General features: G+C 39.3%; 1 protein-coding gene across 2 annotated transcripts in view; it reads right to left on the bottom strand.

Annotated features, from left to right (window-relative positions):
• Positions 1-12,218, bottom strand: part of MINDY2 (MINDY lysine 48 deubiquitinase 2) — a 113,498-nt gene extending 101,280 nt beyond the window's left edge. For both annotated transcript variants that reach the window (XR_014296393.1, XM_082648919.1), the window contains exon 1: positions 11,249-12,218. Coding sequence is in view for 1 of the 2 variants with exons in the window: in XM_082648919.1 (XP_082505045.1) it covers positions 11,249-12,094 (846 nt within the window). In the remaining variant the exon portion in view is untranslated. The remainder of the gene's footprint in view (positions 1-11,248) is intronic.
• Between the last annotated feature and the right edge of the window lie 2,905 nt (positions 12,219-15,123).

Genomic DNA, 15,123 nt, shown 5'->3' with positions numbered 1-15,123 from the left:
AAATAGATGATTTCAGGGTTTAGTCTTGAAATTTCCAAATAATAACAACTGCCTATAATGTCTTGCTTCAAACATTTGAAATAGGAAATGACAACCTTTATAGAGATTTTAGAAGTGGAACAACAAATACACAAATATTTTAACTATTCCCAAGCATACTGAGTGGTATATTCATTTCCCGAATCTTAGCCAACAAAATATTATGGATGTTCACTAAAGCTAGGGACAAAAGAGTATAATAGTGAAGAAATGTCTGCCTCCCTCCCACTAATACTTTGGAGCCATCAACAGATCTTAATTTTTTTTAACCACAAAATGATCTTCCTGAATGCTTGCTTCTCTTTTTGCTTCCCTCCAGCACCATCACCACAAAAGCAAATGCTGAAGATTTTGTTAATGATCGTAAGACTTTCTTTCCTTTGTCTCTTTAGAGTCTATTAAAGAAAAAACAGGTTATGGGAAAGTTAGCTAAGGATACAGAATTTTAAATTGTGGCATTCTCTCTGAATCTCTAAATTTTAAATGTTATGATGAAAAACAGACAAACAAATGAAGTATGACCTAGGTTCTCAGATGGTCCTCTTTTAGTAATAATCTATAACATATTGTTTACAAGTAAATTAATGTATTCAAGGACATCTGGAAGGTACTCTAAGTAGTTTAAATATTCTTCCTAAAATTTGACCAAAACCTCTCAGTACATATTCACACACAGTTTCAAATTAATAGAGTCCAAATAAAATGAAGCTTTTATTATCTAGGAAAATAAATTATGTCCTATCCTGTAAATATTTTATTATTCTAACTAGATTTCTATTAAAATTAATATTTAAATAAAATATTTAATATTAAACACTTAAATTAACAAAAGAATATTTAAATTAACAAAAGGAAATAGCTACTACAACTCTATATATTCAACTATAGGATAAAACATCATTAATTCAGCCCAATTATTCTGTAATTCTTAGTCATTCGAAGAGTAAAGTATACTTGAGAACAGACTCAAGAGAGACCAAAAATAAAAATAACAAAACCTGCTTAAAGTGTTAATATCCTAAACAGAAATGTAAAACATCTCAAAAGTGATATGCCAAGATTTTGATACCTATAATTTTGATATAGGGGAGAGGTGGGAAAAAAATGCAGGGGACCCAGTAATAACAAATAAGGAACAGTCTACATAGCTAACGGTAAGTATGAAAATGACCAGCCAAAGAACATTGTTAAATGTTTAATTAGAATACCAATTAATAAGTACTCAAGAAATACAGTTTGGGGCTTCCCTGGTGGCGCAGTGGTTAAGAATCCGCCTGCCAATGCAGGGAACACGGGTTCGAGCCCTGGTCCGGGAAGATCCCACATGCTGCGGAGCAACTCAGCCCGTGTGCCACAACTACTGAGCCTGTGCTCTGGAGCCCGCGTGTCACAACTACTGAAGACAGCACACCCTAGAGCCCGTGCTCTGCAACAATCAATCAATGTGATACACCACATTAACAAACTGACAAAAAATCATATGATCATCTCAATAGATGCAAAAAAAGCTTTTGATAAAATTCAACATCGATTTATGATAAAAACTCTCAACAAAGTGGGTATAGAGGAAACATAACTCACCATAATAGAGACCATTTATGACAGGGCCACAGCTAACATCATACTCAATGGTGAAAAGCATTTCACCATTTCCTCTCAGATCAGGAACAAGACAAGGATGCTCAACCATTTTTTTTTTTTTTTTTTTGGCCATCCAGTGTGGCTTGTAGGATCTTAGTTCCCGGACCAGGGATTGAACCTGTGCCCCCTGCAGTGGAAGTGCAGATTCCTAACCCCTGGACCACCAGGAAATTCCCATTACCACTTTTAATCAACATAGTATTGGAAGTCCTAACCACAGCAACCAGACAAGAAAAAGAAATAAAAGGAATCCAAACTGGAAAAGAAGTAAAACTGTCACTGTTTACAGATGACATGCTATACATAGAAAATCCTAAAGACACCACCAAAGCTACCAGAACTCATCAATGAATTTGGTAAAACTGCAAGATACAAAATTAATATACAGACTTCTAAAAACAGCAACACTCTCTTTCAATGAAATCTTATATAAAACGTTATCTGAAATATATGTATATATATATATGTGTGTGTGTGCGTGTGTATTTTTTTTTGGCTGTGCTGCACAGCATGTGGGATCTTAGTTCCCCAGCCAGGGATCAAACCCGTGCCCCCTGCAGTGGAAGCACAGAGTCTTAACCACTGGACCTCCAAGGAAGTCCCGTGAAATATATTTTAAATGAATAACTGACAGAACTTTATGACCAGTGAAAAGTGAAGGATGATGGGAAAAGAAAAACTGAAGTTGACTCTAAGGCTCAGGGAACTCTAAAACTTAAGATCCATACATTTAATAAAAATAAGACATTTGGTAAGGGAAGGTAAGTTTGTAGAAGAAAATGATGTCTGCTTCATAACTGTGAAATTTAGTTTGACATTCAAACAGAAAGTTGAGTTGGAACTCAGGAGACAAAAATTTTTTTTTTTAATATTTAGTTAGTTGCACCAGGTGGGCTCCTTAGTTGCGGCTCGCATGCTCCTTAGTTGCAGCATGCAGGCTTCTTAGTTGTGGCATGCATGTGGGATCTAGTTCCCTGACCAGAGATCGAACCTGGGCCTCCTGCATTGGGAGCATGGAGTCTTAACCACTGTGCCATGCAGGGAAGTCCCAGGAGACAAATATTTTTAATTTGTCCGTGAATTATTTGATTCCTGTGCTGTAGTCTGTTTTTGCATTACTTATGGTAAAAAGGATCACTAAATAATACAATTTCTTGGGAATTCCCTGGTGGTCCAATGGTTAGGGCTCTGCACTTCCACTGCAGGGGGTGTGGGTTCAATCCCTGGTTGGGGAACTAAGATCCTGCAAGCAGCACAGCACGTCCAAAAAAAAAAAAATTTCTTCTCAGTTCAAGTTTCACTGATTTTGAATATGTGGCAAATCATATAGTATTTGTAATTTTTTTAAGTTGAAATTGTGAAGAAATTATAATATAAATATTATTAATGGGAATCAAAGAGACGAAATGCAGCTTTTTTCAAAATAAGGGCTAAAAAACTTAAGGATCCTTTCAACATGCCTTTAATTCTGGCTCCAGCAAATAAACATGTATTATAAGCTATTATACATCATGCTTTATATTCTAATTTCTTAGAGGTAATATTCATTTATTATTAAGAATAATTACTGTACTTAAAAATACTAAAAATCTAACTGACTTTCTACATGCCATCAGTATTTCAAATCAGGAAAATTTAATAAGAGACAACTTTCAACTTCGGCCAATTTGAAACACCTTTACCCTCAATGTTTATCAGAACTTAGACTCCATTCTCAGAGTAATATTGAGGCCTATTTAAAACTATTTAAAACCATCAGAAACTGCAGATATATTCACATGTATTAGATTTTCAAGAATGTCCTATTTTATACGCAATTCAAAGGTTTTAGAACAATGAAGAATGTTTTTCCAGCGAAATTTTCCCAGTAAAAGATGTATAATAAAAGAAGACATCTTGGTGCTTCCCTGGTGGTGCAGTGGTTAAGAATCTGCCTGCCAATGCAGGGGACACGGGTTCCAGCCCTGGTCTGGGAAGATCCCACATGCTGTGGAGCAACTAAACCCATGCGCCACAACTAAGCTTGCGCTCTAGAGCCAGCGAGTCACAACTACTGAAGCCAGTGGGCCTAGAGCCCATGCTCTGCAACAAGAGAAGCCACCACAATAAGAAGCCCGCGCACCACAATGAGGAGTAGCCCCCGCTCACCACAACTAGAGAAAGCCCGCGTGCAGCAACAAAGACCCAAGGCAGCCAAAAATAAATAAATAAGTTTATAAAAATAAATAAATATAAATAAATACAACTTTTTTTAAAAAAGGCATCTTTAGTTCAAATTTCACTGGACTTATATTTAAGCAGCTCAGCAAGCTTACCATGCTGAAAATATACCCAAAGAAAAAGTGACAGTGAAACATTTATATTAATTGCTTGAAAGACAGATGAGAATAAGATAAGACAAGAGAACAGTTAAAAGGCTACTAAAGTAGTCCAGAAGAGAGACGAAAGTGGCCTGAACTAGGGTAGTAGCAGGAGAGAGAAAACTTAACTACTGAAAATATCAAAGAAAATACTTAATAAACTTTGATGGTAAAGGCAAGCTCGTTCACCACAGAACTCAAGAAAGGCTCTGAAATTGGAAGTGTCAGATAATTGAGAGGACATGAGATAAAACACAGGGGGCTAAAAACAGAAGGAATCTGTACAAAGAACAGATCCCCAGGATTTGTTCTAAGGAATCGTGAAGTCTATTTCTGCTTCTCTGACTTTATCACTAGCTCTTCTTCCACCCTGGTTTGTCCCAGGCCTATTGTCCACCAGGCTTACTGTCACCTTGAATTTCAACTTTCCAACCAAATATCTGAAGTAAGAGCTCAGGTTCTGAAGTGGGTATAAACTTACCTTGGGTAAGTTATTTACATTTTATGCACCTCAATTTTCTATGTATGTAAAATAGGAACAATATCTACACAAGGATTTCCTGATGTGGTTGAGAAAATTAAAAGAGAAATTGCATAGGGGCTTCCCTGGTGGCACAGTGGTTGAGAGTCCGCCTGCCGATGCAGGGGACATGGGTTCGTGCCCTGGTCCAGGAGGATCCTACATGCCACAGAGCAGCTAGGCCCGTGAGTCATGGCCACTGAGCCTGCGAGTCCAGAGCCTGTGCTCCGCAATGGGAAAGGCCACAACGGTGAGAGGCCCGCGTACCACAAAAAAAAAAAAAAAAAAGAGAAATTGCATATAATACATGTAGAATACTTAGCATAGTATCTGGACATAAAAATAATTGAGTACTTACTGTTATTATTCAAAGCCCTAGGATTACTGATACCACCTGTGCTCAAATGTCCTTCACCTGGGACTTAACAGCGACAAGGATGGAAGGAGAATGGGAAGGTTTTCCACTGAAGGACTACTCATAGCAAAGGGAGAGGAGAAAATGAGGACATCACTAATAGGACAACTAACACAGGGAGTATTCATAATCTCATCTGCCCATATCCACTTTATCTGACAAACCCAGAGATATTACACCAATCCTAATTCTTAGGAGAGACTGGAAATGAAAGCCTCGGAAGTGTTGCTTGCACCTTTTGTGTAAACAAAACTCTACCACTGTGTGAAGTTTTTAATCTCTTCTTACAGGATCTATATTAAAAAACAAACAGGGTGGGCACAGGCTAAAATGGAATCTTCAGCTCACCATCTGTTTTTCCATTTTTATAAGTAATACACTTGGAAATCCTCAAAAGAGCTTTGTGCCTACTTTAGGAAAAGGGGAATATGAGAAAATTTGTGCAATTGCAATATTCCTATGAGGGAAGTAAAAAAAGAAGGTAAAACCTAGTCAAAAGTAAGAAGAGGTATCTGTGAAAAGGTATGAGAAAAGAAAAGTCATCAAGGAGGGAGGGAGAATTAGAGCAAAAGCTTTCTGGTAAGAAGCTCACCCTCTGCAGGTGATAATGAGACAGAGGATATGTCCGCTGGAACTTCACTGAATTTTCTGCTAATGGCCTTTTGCTCATTTTGCTCTTGGGTCACTCATCTTTTTCTTTCTAATTTATAAGGGCTCTCTGTAAATTAAGAAATTAGCTCTTAGACACATACAGTAATCTAGCAGATAACTCCCTTAGTTTGTAGTGTGTGTTTTGACTTGACTTAGTTCCTGGTGAAGTTTTTTGGGGAAGGGGTATCTTTTTGTCCTTTTTCTTTTTTTTAACCTTAAGTTTTTTGTTTTTTACTGAATCAAATGTATCAATTTTTATTTTATATTGATAGTTTCTAGGTTTAATGTCTGGAACAACAAGCCTAAGGTAAACAAACTTGCTTAAGAATCCTGTTGTTCCTCCCTTGATGTGGAGTAGGAGATCGTCTCAGCACCTGCTAAGCAAAGAAAGAAGAGGAAGAATTTCCCACCCAAAGGATTAGGGAGGAGAGGGGATATGCTTCCAGCATCTTAAATCAGAATAGTGCATTCAGTCTTCCACTAAAATGCTACATAATAATTAGATACATAATGATTAGATATTACAATGCTATATGTCTTCTATTATAATGTACAGTATAAGTTATATATATATGTGTATATATATATATATTTTTTTTGAGTATGTGGGCCTTAGAACCTATATTCTTTCTATAAGAAAACAAAAGTGTGACAAAGCAGGGACTCCCTCTATTATTAAAGTAATACCTTCATAAACATAAAAATATTAAGGCAGAAGCTTTTAAAAATGTTTCATAATGCAAAATTTGAATCATATGGAAAAGCCAAAAAGTAACAGCATAATGAACTTCCAAGTACCCATCACTCTGCTTCAGTATTTATAACAGGCCAATAACATCAGAAAGTAAATTTTATATTTTATGTATCTTCTGACTTGATTTTTATAAACACAACTGATTAATTGGGCCACAGCCCTCAAATGAAAAATGGCATTATTTTATGAAAGATTAAAGAAAAACTATTAAAAAAACACCAAAAAAAAAGTCTAAAATAAAGAAGCAAAATGAAAATGTATTCTAAGACTTCAATTTGGGTCAATTTACCTGGTGTCGGCTAAAGAGAGTTAGAAATTTGAGCTTGAATTAAATTTAATGAACAGATTTCCTTCTTTCTTGATTTGTTGGATTATCACAGCTCAACTATTTTACAGATGAGTGATGATCACCTACTTTCCATCAGTCCTAAACCAACACTTTTCATTAAAACTCCAACATTTCCAACTCAGTACTTACCATGTTTGATCATTTTAACTGTCATCTCTCACCCAGAATCATCATGGTACTTACTTCCTTTGAATCACTCAAATCTTCCTAATGTATTCAGTTTATTGATTTTTTTGTTTTTTTAGTTCCTCAACCAGGGACCGAACCCGTGCCCCCTGCAGTGGAAGCGCAGAGCCTTAACCACTGGACTGCTAGGAAATTCCTTACTGATTTTTCTCATTACTTCATTCTCCCCCAAAAAAGATGATCAACTGTTTTACTTTCAATTCTTAATTCCATTGACTCTCCATGAATCAACCCTTGAAAAGCCCAATACATGATAATCCTAACCAGACATTCTTCCTGCTCCTATTTCCAGAGATGAGAGAACTATTTTGGGGGGGGTGGAAGCAAAATTGACATACTAGAAGTTTTAAAAGAATACCCCAATTTATCCATGGCCACTGAGTACTTTCTGCTTATGCCTCAAATTCCTAGGCATAATCTTCAATGAGATGAGAACTTCTTTAAAACACAACATAATTTTCTCACAAAATTCACCCTTCGATGCTTTACAACTTCTCTCCTTAATTACTGGCAAGTTCAATAGCTATTACTGATGAGATCATCTGTTATTCTGCCAAAATGGAGAATGAGGCCTCAATTTTCATGTCTCTCTATCTTAACATGACCTTGTCTTTGTATCTTCCTTCCATTACTTCAGAAAAAAAGATTGTTGTTGTTTTCCTCTGAAGAGAATTTTACCACCTATTCTGAGGACTCCATGTTATCCTGACTTTTTAGCGACCTTGTTCTCATATCTGTCCTTTTTGGCAAAATCTTTCCTACTCCACCAGTTCCTTGATGCTGCTGCATTTAACAATGATAACTGACCTTTTTTTTTTTTTTTTTAAATTAGAGTCTCTCTCCCACACTACTATCATGACTTTGTCCTATCTCTAGTTCTCATTTACATCTCAAACTGTGCCTATACTGATTTCTTTTACACTCTCTCATCTTTACTGCTTAGCATTCCCTTTTCCCCAGCAACTTTATTCCTCTGTTTTCCTCTTTATTCCTCTGTTTTCTCTGTGTCTACTGGAGAACTGGATGGAAGAGGGAGCGAGAAAATAGAGGGAGGATGTTTATAATGGCAATTTGCAGTTCCTCACATATACTGGGATGACAAATAGTTGAGAACTATTCACCACTCTCTTTGGAGAATTCATGTATTCTCACTGATACCATACTTATATCTATGCAATAATTCTCCAGTTCAATTTTTCTCATAATTTTTACGTCTTTCCTGAGGCCCATTCTATGTTTCTGGAGGCATAATGAACATTTATATTTTTATGTCCCACTAACAGATAATTCCAACCTGACACAGCCAAACTCTGACATCAACTTTCCCATCTAAAACACATTCTCTACCTTTTGAATGATCCAACCAATCCTTATTACCCAATTAGAAAAAGTGTCACATCCTTCATTGCCTATATCCAGATAGCAATCAATTCATCATTTAGGCTGTGACATTATCCTCAACAGAGAGAAGGGGCAGAGAATTTCCCACCCAAAAGAGCTATCCTCATCAATTCTTCCTGCTACACTCATTACAATCTCACCTCCAGTCTAATCTCAAATGAAAAGACCCCTTTCTTTATGTCATTCCTCTATCCAGTAATTTATAGTAGCTTCCTATCAGCTGTATATAAAGTCTAAAGTCTAAAGTCTTCTTATCAGCTGTATATAAAGTCTAAACATGTCTAATGATGGGTCCTCTGAAATCTGACAACTACCTTCATACCCTATTTACTATTTTGCTCTACTACGGCATTTCTCAAACTTTTTGGTCTCAAGACCCTCTTCAGTCCTAAAAATTATTTAGGATCACAAAGAGCTCTTGTTTAAGTGGATTATATCTATCAAGATTTACCACACTAGAAATAAAAATTGAGAAAAATTTTAAACACAAGAATGCACAAGCACAGATTCTGTTAACTGTCAGAGCAATTATGTCATCACACATCATACAGCCTGAAAAACTCTTACTGACACTGAGAGAATGAGAGCGAAAAAGGCAAAAAAAACCTGAGTACTATTATGAACAGTACTGACCTCAGAAGCCCTGGCTCACTTTGAGAACACTGCTCTATCCAACCTTGCTTCTCTTAATCGATCTCCTCATCAATCACTGATGATTACTGATGAGTAATTTTTGTGTGCATCAATAGCCTTGAGGCAGAAAAAAGGCTAAGAACCAAAGATTTATAAAACAATCTCGAAGTACCTTAGCATGCCTGCTCATTCAGAGTCTAACCCACCTATCAATTTTATTTCCTGCTACTGCCATTTCCTTCTCCTCCTCCACTGCACTCCAAGCAAGGTTGGAGTCTCCAAATAGAAAAAACCTTTTTCTGCTTCAGCGTCTTTGAACACACTATTCCCTCTGCCTCGAAGGAACTTCTCTTACTCATCCATCAGACCCAGTACACAGGTTACCTCTTCTGTGAAGCTTTCCCTTGACATGTTCCATTGCCAATTACACTTTTCTCTGTAATTCCATAGCGTATTTAGAACTTCTACATTGCAATGTGGTTATTGTTTATATGTCTGTCTCCCCATTACTAATGAGCTACATGAGGGCACACGTGCATCTTACTCATCTTTGTATTTCTAGTACCTCACATATAGTGGGAACGCAAATGTATGCTGTCTTTCAAAGACCAATTCAATGCTCATCTATCCCCAAATATTTGAGACCACGGTACTTGCTCTTTCCTCTGAACTTCTGCAGTACTATGTAGAAACTAGGAAGTGAGAAAAGCCTAAAGAAAACTGTTACTCCTTCTGACAGAAAGACTGGGGACTTTGGCTCATAGGATGAAATTTAACTCCCTAGTCTGACATTCAAGGGCTTTCATCAAGGGGCTCTTCACCTTTTCAATCTTATTTTCTATTATCCTGCAATATGAACTTACCACTCCTGTCATCCAAAACATACACACACACACATTATCCATTTTATTTTCATCCCTTTTATTTATACCCTTCCCTCTCCCAGGAATTCCATTTTCCTGTTATTTTAAATCCTACTTTTCCTTAAAAGCTTCCTTCAAGATCTAAAAATTCCATGAAGCTCTCTGGGACTATGCCAGACCAAAGGAAAACTTCCCCTTTGGGGATGTCTAATGCATTTCAATCTGCTTCCTATAACCTAGCATTTATAGTGTATTGTCTTGCATTGTTCTTTAGTAATTTCAAGTAAGTCGATGCTGCAACTCCAAATAGCTCAACAGCTCTTCAAGAGCAGGCAGTTTTCACTCAACACATTTGAGTGCCATTATGTACTAGATACTGGTAAGATATAATCTTATTTCTTTTGCATTAGCCCTTGCTAGAAAGGAAGATGAAGGGACTTAATAAACACTATTTCCTTTACTTGATTTTCTTCCTAACTAGTCACAATAATCCAGATTATTTTTTTCTAGGGAACATTTTATCTATAGATACAATTCTCAATTTAAAAGTAAAATATGTACTCTAAGATGCACGTTCTCAGCACTCTAAAACTGCAAGCTTAAATAAGACACTTCATTTACAGGTCCTCAATATATTGAGTCCTCAATATACTTCCTTTTGAAGGGCCCTTCCCTCTTTTGCTCCTTTAACTTGAATATATCTTTTCTTATTTTAGTTGTTATAATTTTAGCTCCCTTAACACATTCTGATGTGTGGTTACTGGTAATAATGCCAGACTCTTTAAGTAGAGTCAAAGAAATGAGGCAAGTAAAAATCATGCATAAAATAAAAACAATCTTTGAAAACCAAGAAGTTATGGTAATTAGGTCTCAGGCCACTGCTTTTCCTTAAATGGAATTTGTCTAAGGGGCCACATCTTCCCCAGCACCATGTCCTTAAGTATCCACACCCAAATGGAGCAAGCAGGAGTTGGAAAATAGACTAAACGTAACCATCAAACTTGCTCCCTGATATCACGGATTGATGGTAACTTCTGAACATGACCTTCCCCATTTCTTCACTCTTTTGCATATGTGATAAAGTCAGTAAGAAGGAATAACACAGAAAAATATAGGTTAAAAAAAATAAATCAAAGGGTTTAGGATGCTCCTAGTCCCGGCTGTTTCCAAGTATATCAGCCATAGCTGAATGCTGAACGTTCATCACTAAACACTGCAAGAGAGACCTGAGGTTGCCGGCAATTCTTTCTGACATACATATGAGAACACTCTTCCAACAAGAGAGTCTCAGAACGAGTTTCATGTAAGAAGAAAAAGGGACGGATTGATGAATGAGGGAAAAAAAGGAAGAAGCCATCAGCTGACAGGCAGCAGCTCCCTCGCCCCGTGTTCCCCCTCCCCGAAAGCTGTAGGAAATAGAAAGCTGCGGAGTGTACCTTCCAGGCCAGAAGCAAAACATTGAGGATGGCCAGTAAAGGGCAGGGGCCATTCTCATTCTGCGTGATGATGGGTGTGTTCTCTTCCTTCCACTGGATCCACTTGATATGATAAACAGATTGTCCCGGGAAGCGTTCCTTGGAGGCCGCCAGCACCTGGGCTGCCTCCCCCTCCTCCTGCTCCTCCTCTCGGCACAGAGGCACAGCCCGGGGCAACACCGCCGCTCCCTCCTCCTCCTCGGGGACCCTGTTCTCAGCTCCTTCCTCACTATTGAACTCGGAGCTACTTGGGAAAGAATGCAGGTTAGAGAACGACTCCAGGGAGTCCAGGCTCGGCGATTCCCCGGGAGGGCTCGGATCGCTGCAACTGCTGCTGAGGCCGCCGCCGCTGCTGGGTTCCTCGGAGCCCGCGGCCGCCGACTCTGCCCGGCAGGTGCCGGCGGGATCCGCGAGGGCGCCCGCCTCTCCGGCCGGAACCAACTCATGGTCGGCTCCGGCCTCAGCTGCCTCCGGGGAGGCGGTCACCTTGTGCTGCCCTGTCAGAGGCGCCTTCTGGGCAGCAGGACTCTCCAAATCGCTCCCCTTCAAGTCCAAGTCCGGGAGGGAGCTGCAGGGTACGAGAACCCGAGGCGAGCCGGCGGGAGAAGCCGAGTCCGAGAGGCTCCTCCCGGCGGCTGCCGCCCCCTGCCCCTTCCCGCCGCTGCTCTCCGCCGCCCATACTCCAGGACCATCCCCAGCGGCGAGCCTGGTCTCCTGTCGCCCTTCCTGCGGAGAACCTGTCCCTGGCGCCGGCCCGGCGGCCACTCCTTGTTCTAGCGGCTGCAGGCTCTCAGGGCCGCTCTCCATACCCAGCCGCCCGCCCCTCGCTCTAAAGAGACCGCGGCGGGTTCTCCTCAGACAGCGCCTCAGACGCCATGACAGCGGCACTGGCAGCTACAGCGCCCTTGCGCGGCCTGGGCCAGGCACGTCACGGAGGAGGGCACCGGGAGCGAGCGCGCGCGCCGCCGCGCTGTCCGTGGGCCCGGGGCATTCCTGCGCGCCGCTGAGGGAGGGCGAAACTCGCAGCGGCCGCCTATGCGGCCCCGCCCCTCCCGCGCGCCCGCGCGCTCCTGCGCGGGGCGTGGAGGGCGAGGCTAGGAGGGTGTGGCCAGGAGGAAAACATCCTCTCATTTTGTGGCCGGAAGTTGGACTTCGGAGCTGCTCGACCGCGCGCGGCTTCTTTAAAGGCCAGCTGGGAGGCGGTCAGCTAGATGTGACCCTTCAGAACTGGGTCGTGTGTGGTTCAACCTTGGACTGAGGGATGGGGAGGTGGCAGTGGTTGTAGTATTTGGAAAAGAGCTCATCCCTGAAGAGCTCCGGAGATTTGTTTACCCAGCTTGTAATATGGAAAATGGAAGGAATTTCTTACGAGATATAGATTTTAAAGACTGAGATCCACTCGAGGTGTTTGGATTACTGCACTGCACAATTTCCAGTCTCCCTCGGTTTTGGCTGAGAAACACCGTGCTCCTCACCAGCTACTGGTGAAAACGTTCGCCCTACATGAGGCATCAGTGCGGTTGTGGATATTGGCCTGCGCGGCAAAAAAAAGTGGGTAATTTGGGCCAATCATAATAAATTAGCTTGTGCTTGCATTAGCCAAGTCTTTGCTGTTTTGTTGACTTGGCCTCATTTTGCATGGAGTGGGAAGTGCCTGTTCCTGAAAAAGTGACTTTTCTATTGAGAATCTACTCCTCTTAAGGCCATTCAGTTTTAAGAGAGGGCAGACAGAGTAGGCTGGAAGTTTTGTTGGTGACAAAAGGGGATTTGGGTGCTAGTCTAACCCACTGCGATCTGTTCCCGACAAGGACTTTTTTTTTTTTTTTTCTTTCCATATTTTCTAGGTTCTGGGGATCCAAAACTTGACAAGATGGGTCTTCCTTCGTAGTCAGATATATAAATTCCTGATACCTAATAGAATGTGGTCTTTTTGTATCTCTTTTGATTAGGGAAGATAGACGAAATTAGTAAGCAGTGTTGCATTCACTCATTTAACATATTTCAATACCCATTATATTGCTGGATACTATGTTTGGCACTGGGGATGCCATGGTGAATAAGAGGAAGGGCTCATATCTTCTTGCGGTTTACTGTCTAGAGGTTTTTTCTTATTGCTACATTTTAAATATTTGCTTGGGCAGTACAATTTCCTGACAATGTAGGATAAAGGTGCAACACTGTAAAAAGGTGGAATGCCTTTCCTTCCACCTTTTTACAGTGACACAATGTTATGATATTTAGCCAACTCTTGGCAAGGAGGAAAATTAGAAGAGATAATAGAAAGCTTTTTCAAAATATTGAGTTTAGGTGTCCATGTCAATCTGTAAACAATAAATACTATTGTTCAAATTAGAATTTTTCCCTGAAAAATAATTGCAAATGTTAACAGATTTAGATATATGTTGCTAGATTAAGCACTTTATAGTATTTAAGATCATTAAGTACAAGTGAGAATATTATAGATTTCAGGAAATTCAGAACTTAGCAAGGTGCCTTGACTATAAAAAAGAAATTTGTAAAGGTGTATTACATGAAAAAAAATTGAATGACTGAATCATTTATAGGCCAGAAACCATAGAAGAGCTAAAAATCATGAAACAAGCATCTCAAATAATGACCTTTCACCATTTTTCAAAGATGCTACTTAGATAAGCCTTCTTGCTCTGGTAGTTTTTATTAGTATATGTTTCAAATGTTCACATGCATAATTTAATAACTTATTTATAACAAAGAAACAGAACCAGTTTTTCTTTTCATATGTTGTCAGCAATTATGTAAGTCAAGCTGACCAAATATATGTATTTAAGTTTGTGAAAATGAACATAGTATTTTTCTAAGGGAGGTGGGGAGTGGCATTTAGGAACAAATGTCAGAAGATAATAAACTGGAAAATGTTTCATTCTTTTTTGCTTATTTGCATCTTAGTTAATTGTGAGATAAAATATACCATTTTAAAATAAGCTGGTTACTATCCAAAATTCTTAAATTATTTGTCAGAGTTACAGATGTAATAGTGTTAAAAGTTAAAAGAGTTACAGATGTAATAGTGTTAAAAGTCAAATAGTTTCTGTACAAACAAAGCAGTTCTCTGCCCTATGCCTCCACAATGAAGCAGTCCCATTCAACTCCTAGATATTTTTAGCTCCTTATCTCCATATTCCTGAGTAACATGATTCCACTCTGATTTCTTCGTTTAAAAATTGTAGATATTGTTTATTGATTTATTCCCATGAAAGATGGGGATTTGGTTCTTTTCTCTCACACCATTCTTCCTTCTCTTGCTCCAACCTCCCAATTATTTCAAATTTTTGATCAAAGTACTCAAAATTTAAAGCACTAGAGTTATATATATGTTATTCACCACTAAATCAGGTATTTTACTGCGACTGTGATTACTTTTTTTGTTAAAGTTTTGTTTTCCCTGGAATTAACAATTGCCTCATTATTTTGTTTGTTTGCTTTACTCTTCACCTACCACTAACTCAGGCAGACTTACCAGTACGGTCAACCATATCAAGTTACTTCTCACACCCATTTTAATCTTGGGTACATCTCTCCTGGAACACTCCTTTTGCTCTGATCTGGACTTGTTTTATAGGCCTGCTGCACAGCTGTCATCCTGGGATTTCTCTTTACTGTTGTTTTAGGAATTCCTTCTTCCTCTCTTACATGTTGATTACTTTCTGTCTTGGATCTCCTGTCTCCCTGTTTCCTTGATTTGGTGAAACATATTCTCAGCTTCCTGAGAAAGAGTGCATAGGAAGCCCATTTTTGTAGGTCATGTTTGTTTGAAAATAGCTAGACCTTTACTCTACCTTTACATTTTATAGTTTGGC

The sequence above is a fragment of the Grampus griseus genome (genome assembly GCF_964374135.1).
Source record: "Grampus griseus genome assembly, chromosome: 2".
Taxonomy (NCBI): domain Eukaryota; kingdom Metazoa; phylum Chordata; class Mammalia; order Artiodactyla; family Delphinidae; genus Grampus; species Grampus griseus.
Note: the sequence above shows the minus strand (reverse complement) of the source record. Positions and strands in the feature narration are given on the sequence as shown.